Source organism: Aspergillus mulundensis (assembly GCF_003369625.1).
Source record: "Aspergillus mulundensis strain DSM 5745 chromosome Unknown scaffold_2, whole genome shotgun sequence".
Taxonomy (NCBI): domain Eukaryota; kingdom Fungi; phylum Ascomycota; class Eurotiomycetes; order Eurotiales; family Aspergillaceae; genus Aspergillus; species Aspergillus mulundensis.
In genome coordinates, this window is record NW_020797890.1 from 1,465,343 (window position 1) to 1,478,143 (window position 12,801).

Consider the following 12,801-nt stretch of genomic DNA (forward strand, 5'->3'; position numbering starts at 1 on the left):
AATAATACTAGTCTGCCACTAGTTTAAAAAAAAAGGTAATAACCTTACTAAGTTAAATACCTTTTTTTTACTAGGTTTTAAGGTTTAATAAACCGCTAGTATTATTAAAAAATTATTAAATTATTACTTAATTATTACTAGTTACCTATAGCTTTAAAAAGGGGTATAAAATTTTTTATTTTATAAGATTTTAAAATTATACCTAAAACTATAAGTAAAGTAGTTACCTTTTTTATTTTTTTATAAAATTTTAAGGTTTAATAAACTATAGCTAGAATGCTGCTAGCTTGGTATTAAAACTTATTTTAGGTTATAATTTAAAATAAAAAATTATATTTATATTAAAGTTAAAGTATTAAAAAAAAGAAAAAATTTTTATTTTTTTTAAAAAAAAAAATAATAACTAGTTACGCGGTAAAGGCTGTAATAAAAAATTATTATTTAATATTAAAAGTAGAAGTAGGGGCCTTTTTAAGCATTTTTTTTTATACCTAGTATTTTTTTAAAAAAAAATATTAATAAACTAGTAGCTATTCTAGCTATTATTAAAATAAGCCAGGGGCTATTTAATAATAAGCTAAAAAAAATTAAATAAGCTTTTAAATAGCTAAAGCTAATACCTTTATTATATAAATTTTAAGGCTTATTTTTTTATTATAGGCCTTTATTACTAGTTTAACCTAATAATTAAACATGTTTTAATAATAAATATATTTATTATAGTTACCAGGGTTTATTTATTATAAAAAGGTAATATTTTTTTTATATAAAATAGTAGGGGGAAACAAGTACCCTTATTATAAATATAATAAAAATAATTACGCCCGGGGGCTGGATAAATATAATTATTAAAATTATTAATTAACTTATTATTTTTACATGCTTAAATATACTTTGCACACCGCAAGTAAACCTATTTTTTATTAGCTAATATTTATATTAAAGCTATTTTACTAGCAAACTAGCTAAGAATAAAAAGTACTTATAAAAAAAAAGGCCAGAGGCTAAAAAAAAAAAGCCTAAGGGGGCGGTAGTATAAAACTTATAATAAAAGTATTAATAATAATAATAGCTAGCATAGCGCAAGGTAAAGCAAGGAAAGGTAAGTTAAAAAGTATAAAAGTTATAATTAAATAATAAAATAGCTATTATAAATTAAAAGTTAGTATAATTAATAAAGTGCCGGCGGAGCGCCACTAGTTAGTAATTATTAAAATAAAAAAAACTTATTAAATTATTACTTATAATTTTACTATATATTTTAAAGGTGCTTATTAAATATAAGTTATACTAGTTATTACTATTATTATTACTACCTAAAAACTAATTAAAATTAAAGTTTTTAAACTTAAAAAAAAATAAGTATAAAAAGAAGATTAAAAATACCAAGGGCTTTTAAAATTAATAAAAATATTATATTAAAAGAATTTTATAACTATACTATAATAAAAGTATAAGGGGTAAAGGCAGGGGCATTTTAAATTACTATAATTATAATAAGGCGCTTTTTTTTACTTATTAAAAAGCTAGGGCAGCGCCTAAAAGGGCTTTTTTTTAATTATAATAAAAAAAATAATTTTTTATTTAGTAAAAAATTTAATAAGTTTAGGAGTTTATAAAACTATAAATTATATTATAATTTATACTTTTATACTAGGTATTATTAAAGCGCTGCCTTTCCCCTTTTAGTTACAAATAAATATTATATTTTATTTAAAGTGCTATAAATAATAAGAATAAGATACTAAATTTAATACGTTAAATAATACTTTAATAAAGTTAAAAATAGTAATAATAAAGTTATATTTAATATTAATATTAATAATAATAGTGGCGTTTTATTATTATTTTTTTTTAATTTAGTGGTAGGTCGCGGACAACCCTTTAATTAAAAAAAAAAAATTATTAAGGCTAATATTTTTTATTTAATATTACTAAAACTAATTTATTATTAATTTAAAATTAGTGCTTAAGCTTTAGCCTTAAACTACTAAGGCTTAGTATACCTTACTACTATGTTAGGCTATATAACTTAACTAAGTTATTAATATTTAAGGTTTTAGCTACTAGTTAAGCAAGGCTAGGGTAAGCCTTAAGTATAAATTAAAGTAAAAACCTATGTATAAAGTATTTAAACCTATATTTACTTTTTAATTAAAAATAGCTTAAGTATAGCTTAAAAATTTATAAAGGTGGCCTTAAGGCCAGCCTTTTTTTTAAATTTTTAAGTAACTCTTTTAATATTATCTAACGGGGTTTAAAATACTTTATTTTTATTAGTTAGATTCCTTTATTAATATCTTTATTATTAGTAGAGATCTTTAAGACTTGTTGGTCTTACATATATTTAATTATAAACTAGTCCCTAACTAGTTATATTTTTTAATACTTAGTAATAAATTTATTTAAAATTAGGTATTTTATAAATCCCTTCTAGTAATTACTAGGGGATTAAATAAATATTACTTATAAATATTAAATAAGCTTTTTTAAAAAGTATATTTAAATACTAATACTAAAAAATAAACACACTAAAAGTCCTATATAACTATAGGAAAGAATTTTTCTTTAGTTTATATTATATTAAGGTATATAATTAATTTATAACTAGTTACTAACTTATTACTAACTAGTTTAATTTAGTGCCTATATATTTAATAATAAAAATATACTATAATATATAGCAAGGGAGCTATATAAGGTTTATTATATATATTATAATAATAACCAGGTTATATTAATAATTTAACAAGTACTTTAAACTAGTAAGTTTTCTAGTATATATATAGTTATTAACTAGTTAATAACTAGTTATTAATAATAACTAAATAAAAAATATAATTAAAGGCTTGTAAATACTAATTTTAATTTTAAAAATATTTTAAGGTTTATATATATATTTTTAACCCCTAAGCCTAAAATTAAACTTTTATAATTAATATTATTATTAGGTGTCCCTTAACAGGGAAGATTAGTTTTAATATAGTAAAGGTTAAATTTTTTTAATTAATTATTAACTAAATATTAACTAGTTTATAAACCTAATATATATTAAGTTATTTTATTTAATTAAAAAAGTAGTTAGTTTAATTAACTTAAATAGCATGTTTATATATAGCAACAGTAGCTTTAAATTTAATAATTAAAGTTTTAAAATTAACTTTTAACTATTTAGCTAGCTTATAAATAATTTATAACTAGTTTTAAACTAGTTATTTTTTAACTTTTTTTATAAATATTAAAGGGCATACCCACCATAACTAGTTTAAAACTAGTTTTTTATTAATAATAATGGCTTTATAAACTTTAAATATTAACTAAAAGTAGGTAGTAGTTATAATTAATTTATAATTAATTACTTTTATTTAGCTATTTCCTGGTATATTTACAAGTCCTAAAATAATTAATTTTTTATTTTAGTTATTACTAAGTAATCTAAATAAACCTGCTAGTAAGGTAGCTAGGATTATTAAAAAAAATAATTATATTTATTTTTTTTATATTATTAGCTAAACAGCTTAACTAAATATTTAGTTACTAACTAGTTTTAAAATAAATTAATAATTAAAAAAAATATAATTTATTATATATTATATACTTAATATATAACTAGTTATAGCTATAACTAGTTACTATATTATAATTTAATAAATTTATAAAATAAAAAAAAATATATAAGGGTATTCCTATCACTTTTTAAGGTAACTAGTTATAATATTTAAATATAATAAAACTAGTTACTTTTATAATTATGGCTAGGTAAGTACTATAACTAGTTAAGTACTAAAACTAGTTTATATATATTATTAATATTTAACTAGTTATAAAAAAGATATATATATTAAGATATATATTAATTTTTTAGTTTAAATAATTATAATATATAAATTAATATATATATAACTATTTTCCTTTATAAATAATTAAATAATTATATAGCTACAAATACTATTACTAGTTATTTATAATATATTAACTTAATATAATATTATATTTTAATTTTATAATATAGTAATATAACTAGCTATAAAATAAAATAAACTAGTTAAGTACTAAAGCTAGTTTTACTATATTTCTTTAAAAATAACTAATTATATTAATAACTAGTTGTTATTACTATAATATATATAACTAGTTATTAATATTTACATACTTATTATAACTAATTATATAATATAAGCCATAACTTAAATAATAATATATTTAAATTTTAAAATATTTAAAATAACTAATTATACAATAAATAAACTAGTTAGGTACTAAAACTAGTTTTATTATATATATTTATATTTAAGGATTTCTAAACCAGGTATATACAGAGATATATATATTAATTTTTTATTAATTTAGTTTAATTAATTATAATATATTAATTAATATATCACCAGTTTTTTTATATATAAAATCTTAAGAATATAATTAAGTATTAAAATTATTAAAAGTTTTATATAAATAGTAAATATATATATATATATCTTTTATTTATATAACTAGCTATATTAATAACTAGTTATTTTTTATAACTAGTTATTTATAAATTAATTTAAGTATAACTAGTTACTTTTATTAAAAGATTTAGGGCTAGACTCCTAAATTTCAAGCAAGTAAGACTAACTAGTTCAAAAACTAGTTATAAATAAAAAAAATATAACTAGTTAAAAACTAGTTATAAATAAAAAAAGAAAACTAGTTAAAGACTAGTTATAAATAAAAAAAAGAACTAGTTAAAAACTAGTTATAAACTAAAAAAAAACTAGTTATTATTATTATTAAGGTTTTTATTTATAACCTCTTGCTTTTCTTTGCTTATAAAAGTAATAAAATACCTTTAAAAAACACAAGTATTTAACTAGCTATAGTTTATAACTAGTTAATAATTAAATAATAACTAGCTAAAAAAACTTATATTTAGTTTTTATAAATTTATATTTACTATATTTTTTTTAAATAAAATATTATTTTTATTTTTTTATGCCTTACGCCTAACACGGGTAATTTTTTTAAAATTAAGCTAATAATTAATTAGTAACTAAATATAAACTAGTTAAAAAAAAACTTACTTTTTTATTTTTTATTAATAAAAAGGGTAAATTAAGGCTTTTAATACTTTTAAATTTAAAATATATATAAGGAAAGGTCCTTAATTTAAGGCTTTTAGCTTTTTTATAACTAGTTAATAACTAAATAAAAACTAGTTAAAAATAGGACTTACTATAACAAGCCAGGGGTAAAAAAAAATTATTAATAATATTATAGCTAGTTAGTAACTAAATAAAAACTAATTAAAAATAGGACTTACTTTAATAAGCCAGGGGTAAAATAAAAAAAAAGGTTTATTAATAAAATTATAGCTAGTTAGTAACTAAATAAAAACTAGTTAAAAATAGGACTTACTTTACTAAGCCAGGGGTAAAAAAAAAATTATTAATAATTTTATAACTAGTTAGTTACTAAATAAAAACTAGTTAAAAATAGGACTTACTTTATTAAGCTAGGGGTAAGAAAAAAAAAAAGGTTTATTAATAATTTTATAACTAGTTAGTAACTAAATAAAAACTAGTTAAAATAGGACTTATATTATTTTTAGGCCCTTAAAGTTAAATAAGGTAAGGGTTTTAAAAATAAATATAAAAGTTTTTTTAATACTAGTATTAAAAAAGGTATTATTATTTTTAAAATTTTTATTATAACTAGTTAGTAATTAGTTTATAACTAAATATAAATATAAAAACTTATATATATTTTATAAAGCAAGGTTTTTTTATTAAAGGTATTTTAAGGGTAATTAAGGTTATTTTAAGGGTGGTTAAGGTTATTTTAAGGGTAATTAAAATTATTTTAAAAATAGTTAAAGTTAAGATTTTCCTATAACTAGTTAGTAACTAGTTTATAATTAATTATATTAAGTAAATATACTTTTATTTTTTAAAAAAGTTAAAGGCTATTATATATTAATTTATAACTAGTTAGTAATTAATTTATAATTAATTATATATAAAAACTTATTTAAAGCCTTTATAATTAAATTATTTAATATTAAGCTATTTTTATATAATAAAAAATTATAAATAAGTTAGTTAGGCTTAGTTTTATTATAATAATATTATTTAATATATATAACTAGGCTATTTTTATTTAAAAAAATATTTTATAACTAGTTAGTAACTAGTTAATAACTAATTATAAGTAAAAACTTATAATATTTTAATATTTTAAAACATAGTAAATAAGCTTATTAAGGTATATAATTAAAATATTTTAATTATTAATATTTTTAATTATTTATAGCTAGTTAGCAACTAGTTAATAATTAAATATAAAAAAACTTACTTTTTAAATTTTTATTAGCTTTTATTTTATATTAACCTTAATAATATATACTTTATAAGTATTTAACTTAATAATTTTTTAACCTATTATAGCAGCGTAACTAGTTACATAATTAGTTATTAAAAATAAGGGGTAAAAAAAAGGGGTAAAAAAAATAACTAGTTTAAAAGTGCAGGCTTAGGTAATTAATTATTAATATATAACTAATTATTAATAGCTAACTAATAAATATATTAAAAAAAAAAAAAAAAAAAAAAAAAAGGGGTGGGGGGCTAACTTTAAAAAAACTAGTTATTAAATAATTAAACTTAAAAAAACTAGTTATTTAGGGTTATTTAGTTATTTAAAATTAAATATATAAAAAAAAAAGTAAAAAAAAATAAGGTAAATAATTATATTATTAATAAAGGCTTTATATAAAAATTTTTTAAGTTTTTAAGCTAATTAATTATAACCTAGCTTAAGGTAACTAGTTATAACCCTAGCTAATATAATTATATATATAATATAGGTTAAATAAGCCACCTAAAAGCTCGGCAAACGCCTAATTAGGTATAGCCTGACTTAACACTCGGGCAACCCTACCACCCCACCCAGCTCCATCTGCACCCTCTTACTGATGAATAGGAAAACAATCTGCACAGTAAAAACCCCTTTCAGTTTAGTGGCGGGAGATCCGCGGGCCCGCTCCCGCTCTCGGGTTCGGATTCCGAAGCAGAACGAGCCCTAACCCGAGCCCGAAGTTCGAACTATACATTACCATGCGTATCCGACATAAAAGCAGAGTCTCGCAGTCCTAGCACCCCAACAAAGACCCATATCAGGGCGTTTTACCCTGCGCATTGTTACTGGCACTGCACAGCCAAAAATGGCGAGAAGACCCGCCCGCTGCTACCGCTACTGTGAAAACAAGGTCCCGGGGAGGTAAACAAGGTACTTAGTGTCGCGAGGCACATGGCAAGCCTGCTGGGCGGGCTGTGCCAGCTGCGCGGGCATCCACGAACCAAGCTTTGATATGCATGCAGACGAGTGATCGTTTTCGCGGTGTTGCTGTTGAGGCACTGCGGCGGGCGATGTATCCATAAGTTTCTGGGAGGCAAGGGTTGTGAGTAAGATGTTTGGGTTCACGGAGTCGGAATGCGGAGGGTTTTCTTCAGTTGAAGGCTGATGGGTTAGTAAGGGTGGATGCGGCATATGTGCAGCTTTGGAAGGGGAATGGCCCGGTGGCTTCTTGTATGACTGTGTGCGTAGTGTATATCACTAGGGTATGGGACCGTATGGTGACGGCTTCGCATCTGGTCTGGAATCCTATGTCGTGCTAGCATGGTATGTACGAAAAGTACGACTGGTAGCTACTTCCCAGGCTCTGGGCTATGGGGTAAGCAGATTACTTTGACTTTCCAAGGGCCCAAGGTTGAAACGATATAGCACCAAATGTAGACAGACCTACAATGAGCGGGCAAAGCCACCTGGGCAAGTTTAAGCTTCCCAACAACCACAGAGTTCTTGGACTGGCATTGTACTCAACCCAATCGGAAAAGCCTCCGGCAATACAACCATACTTCTGGACCGGAATTCATTGGGATACACTCTGTACCAATCACGTGCTAGGTGTCGCTCTTCATCGCCATCATGACCAAACTCTGAATCCTGCCATCGACATCACTCGAGTCGCCATTTTGTACCGGCACAGTCAACCAAAATGGACTGCCTTGCTTTGCTTCTGAAGCGGGCAGTAAACTACGTGGGGCAAGCAACGAGAAAACCTAGCCGACAATTATCAGCACTAGAGACCCTCCCACCCGAACTCATTCTGTGCATTGCGGATTTCCTCAGCGGCCCCGATATCCTCTGCCTCGGTCTCTGCAGCCATCAGCTCCTAGGCACAATAAGCAAGGAGAACCCAGCTTCATTCTTATCCCAATCTAAGCACAAGTCCAAATTCAAGACGGAGACCCTCATCCGCATTGCCCGCGACGATCCAGATGTATTCTGCTGCCTACGGTGCGCAAAGCTGCAGCGACTCGCAGACATAAAACACCCCGCTTCAACAGACAGAAACAGGTATCATTCTTGTCCGGATATATCAAGAGAACACTACGACGATATCCTCGGGCCGCTTTGGATGCTTCTTGGCAGCTGGGCCGGGGGTGTGCTGTATAATTTCCGGCACGGCCATCTAGCGGCTGTCATGCAGAATCACTTTCGAGGAAGCACTCGAACAATCACGGCTGAGATGTTGCAGTACACACAGGTAACCACCAACAGTCCGGGTGTCCGGGATTCAGTGGTCACGGAATTGGTCTCTGTCGAGGGGCGGGTGTGCTCGAGGTCGCAGGACCAGACCCAGCGGAGAGATGAAGGCTCCACATCCGCATCGACCTTAGTCCTCCAAGTCCAAAACTGGACGCTATTCCACGATAGGCCAGCCATGGATTCCGTCATGGGCGAGCTGAGGCTTACAAAGATCTGCGCGCACGAGTGTGTAGGCGATGCAGTACGAGCTGGAGGCTGGGATGTCGATGTCGACCTGCAGTTGCACCGCGAAGGTCTAGTACTCGAGAATCAATGTTGCCGGGCCTGCGGTGTCGAGTTCCGAGTTAGTCTCCACAGCTGTGGAGCGGATGGAAGAGCTGTTGTGGTCACGAAATGGGTGGATCTGGGGTCAGGGTTGGATATCGACGATGTCAAATGGAAACGAGTTCTGTCTGGTTCAGAAAAACGTTATCTGGTCACTGCAAGCCCCGGTGATGTCTCACGGCTCTTCCAGGATGCCTCGCGCGTTAGCAGCAGGGACAGCGACCCGACCGAGAGAAATAGGTCTTTTTTGATGGGAGAGGAGTACCGGCGTCTGTTGCACGAGAGAACTGGTGGTCTTTTCTTCTCGTCTGTACCGTATCACTGGAGGGTTCAGTCGAAGTAGTCAATCATGCTCTCATTCCCTTTTGTCTTCTGACGTCCAGGGAAGGAACCCTCCGACGGAAGGAGCGTTGTGGGCAGGCCGAACGTCTTCAACCCGCTGCCCCCAAGTTCCATCCTCCTTTTTCTTCTTTCTTTCTCTCCTTGCAGAATCTCACATTTCAAACCCAATACTGTTACCTCCCAGTATAGCTTCACGGTTTCGAAATGGTCTCACTTCGCGGATATTAATGCTATTGTTTCCACGGTTGGCACCTGGATTGGCGCTCTGCGTCCCGAGTTGGATGCTTTATAGCACCCTATCCAGCGGAAACTTCACGATCCCACGTATCAACGCATTTGATGAAGTTGAACTAACAGCCCTCTTCACAGTCACCAGCACCTTCGCCTCCTGGACGCAGCGCCGAACCTTCCTCGACGCGTTGGGCCTGCCATTGTTCGAGATTGTCAGCTCCAAGCTAGGCGGAATGTGAAGATTGCACCTCCCCAGTTTAAACCGCAAAACCGAGCAGCCGATCGCAACGATCCTGCCAAAGAGAAGATCCGGTACCGGAGAAGATAAATTTGACGTGCATCTGCATCTTAGAGGTGACGCTGCGGATGCGGCCGAGGAGAGAGAGCCTGTCTTTGAAGTCCGGGGCCAGGACGCGTTTAAGTTAAGTACGCATATGTTTCATCGGAAGACGGGGAAATGCGTTATGAGTGTTAGGTTTGAGAAGAGGAGTATATTTGCTGGGTATGTGGTGTTGTTTAGGAGGCCTGAGTGGGAGGTTATTGCCGCGGAGGGGATGGATGTTTTATTGGTATGTCCGTACATTGAGAGTGAGAGGGTTGTATTTGTGGCTGACTTGACTTGTAGGCCTCGGTCATCACGGTCCTTCTGGCTATGATCCTGTACAAAAATAGCAAATAGCAGCGCTGGGTGGTAAGCCTGTCTGCTGCAATGATGGGGAGATACTTGATGCCAAGTGGTGGTCTTCCTGGCGTTGTCTGTCGATAGGTCTTTTATGGTCTGTAGACCATTGCGAAGTAATTCTAAATTATAAACCTTAGATAGCATGAGCTTCGCGATCCCCGCTGCAAGACCATCTTCGAGAAGCTCATTGATATGTCCGGTTCAGAGTAGACGGTACAAGTATCATCATCCTCTTCGCAAAGATCGGCCAAGTTAGCAGAGATATGAACCGGTGCGCCAGCATGTAAAGCTTCGTTAATAGAGTCGTCGGGCATCGTATTCGCCGTGCTCCATTGATGGACTATCAAATAAATCTCCTTGCATAGCCCGAAGTCCTCGTCGGTGAAGAGTTTTGGCTGAGAACTCATCTCATCAATGACTACTCTTGCAAGAAGGTTATTCGCCAAAGAACTCAGGATAAAGAAACTGCAATGAACTCAAAATCCCACTGAGATGTGCATCAGTGCCTAATAGAAGGGATGATGTCTCAGCCCTCGTCTATATCCGGAATATTGTAAGGAATTCCTGACGGCACCATCACAACGTCAGCAGATGTATAAGAAAAGCAACCGAGGGGCATGCCTAGCTTCGGGCTATTTAGCGAAGGACAAACCCCGCTGTCGTCGTGCTCTGTTCCGTATCCGCGCTCAAAACGCACAACATGCTCTGGGTCACCATCCTGACCTGCGTTTTGAAAGATGGTCTGTTTGTCCGGGATGGCTCACGTTGCGCTGAATAATCCTCTGACATTAAGCTTCAATTTCCCCTTGACGTACGATTTCTCGATGCGAGGGCTAGATCCGTCCCAGTCTTCGAGCTGCGAGGCTTGAATAAGTCATGCGCGACATGGCTGCCAATCGTTGAGGGGTTATCTTCAGGTAGCGCTTCCTCTGAATCATCGCTGGACGTCGCGGCTTCGGCCAACAGCATTGCATTGCTCCTGGGTCTTCGGCTTTCCGGTGAAATTCCAAATGGAACTCGGGGCATCCTGGCTGAGAACTGATTAAGTCTTCTAAGTGTCATGGGGGAAGATACTGGGGCCCTTCGTTTGCCAGCGGGCTGTGACATAAGATTAAGAAGGTTGGTCCTCGTATCCACGCAAGCAAGCCCAGCCGAGCTGGATCCAGTGACTGTCTATACGATGAGCTTACTCCGCTGTCAGACTATACATAAAGACTGAGCAGCCACATCCAAAAACAAAAACAAGCAGCCAACATTTGGATGGCTTTGGCTGGGCTTCTGGCCCCAAAACGAGCTCAAGCTCTATAGGTCTTCGGGTCCATTGCATATTTAGTTACACGCAAGCAAACGTTGAGAAGCCATAGAGTTTCATTGTGAGTCGCGGTTATTTGAGTAGAGGCACTCTGAAGACATCGACAACTGCAAACAAGCATTCCTGACTCGACAGGTTAGATCCGCGCCAGATATATTCGCATATAGCTAACGGTCGAGAGCTCCGAGCTTGCATGTTGGGACTCGCGCGTGTAGATCGACATCTGCGGCTGAGGTCGACAAGCGATACCCGTATTCCGTACTCCCTATAGAGCTCAGGCCTGCCTGCCCTGATTTCACAGAGTCTGTAGCAACGCCATCTTATCAATCATTGAGATCGACCAGGCCTAAGTCATGCTCTCTACGGAATAGCTCTGGCTGCTCAATTGGTAGCTGCTTTCCACGTCCATGTTTGTCTAGTCCATATTGCTCGTGCCCTTGCTTGACAATTATGGGTATGAACTCGAGCCAAAGGCGTCAGATTCTTGCCCGAATAGAACAGTCCGTCTAGCCTTGTTGATCCTGTAGGGGAAACGGCGTGCCTAGTCAAGAAGCCCATGAGGTATGCGTTGGCTAGTTCGGTAAATCGCCTGAAATGCCGCGATATTGCCTGCACATGCGCTATGAGCCGCTCAAATCCACATGCCACGAAATAGAGCACTCTAGAGCTCACATCGCGTGAGCGAAGACTCCGAGGACTAAGAGTACTTACTGCTTGACCCGCCGTCGCCTATGTCACTGTTATATCGTAATAAAGTCAGCGAACTCAGCGAGTAAGGCCACCTGAGTCAAGGCCATGGCTTCTCGTGGCAAACCCTGTCAAGGTTCAAGGCATTTCCTCAGCTAGGAAATGGCAGGCGGCAACATTGTAGAATAAGGTTCATCGTTGTATCAGAAAATTGGCCAGGGTCAATAATTTCGAAGATCACCGTCATTGTTCGTGCTATTAAGCGCACTAGTTGCCCACGCTTATTGGCGGGGTGGCGATGATCGACGGATGGCGCGGGGGATTCAGGGACCCGGGCGCCTTTCGTCCATGGGTGATCCCCACCTAGCACCAAGCTAGTGGCTCGACAGCTAATTTTTGGCCGTTGAACCAAGCATTGCCCAATTCTGGTGGGACTCAAGGCGAACCTGGGGCAAGAGACAGGCGACCGCCGACTGCTGCCAACTTACCTGGTTGTTGGATCGTCCAGGAAAGCCATTGCCGAGACTACGGTAGTGCCTCGTGGGCAGCCACGACCGTAGAGGGCAACCCTGAAACTAGCCTTTCAGGATGCCAAAAGTGCTGCTGATAGACAGCCTTTTTATCCTTACGACTCTGT

General features: G+C 33.1%; 2 protein-coding genes across 2 annotated transcripts; both read left to right on the forward strand.

Annotated features, from left to right (window-relative positions):
• Positions 1-8,032: 8,032 nt before the first annotated feature.
• On the forward strand, positions 8,033-9,253 carry DSM5745_03150 (uncharacterized protein; the record flags this gene model as incomplete). The annotated part of the gene is made up of 1 exon (XM_026745166.1): positions 8,033-9,253. One exon carries the CDS (start codon positions 8,033-8,035, stop codon positions 9,251-9,253), a length of 1,221 nt encoding a protein of 406 aa, XP_026606032.1.
• Positions 9,254-9,533: 280 nt separating this feature from the next.
• On the forward strand, positions 9,534-10,162 carry DSM5745_03151 (uncharacterized protein; the record flags this gene model as incomplete). Its single annotated transcript, XM_026745167.1, has 3 exons — positions 9,534-9,685; positions 9,740-10,052; positions 10,109-10,162. 3 exons carry the CDS (start codon positions 9,534-9,536, stop codon positions 10,160-10,162), a joined length of 519 nt encoding a protein of 172 aa, XP_026606033.1.
• Positions 10,163-12,801: the final 2,639 nt, after the last annotated feature.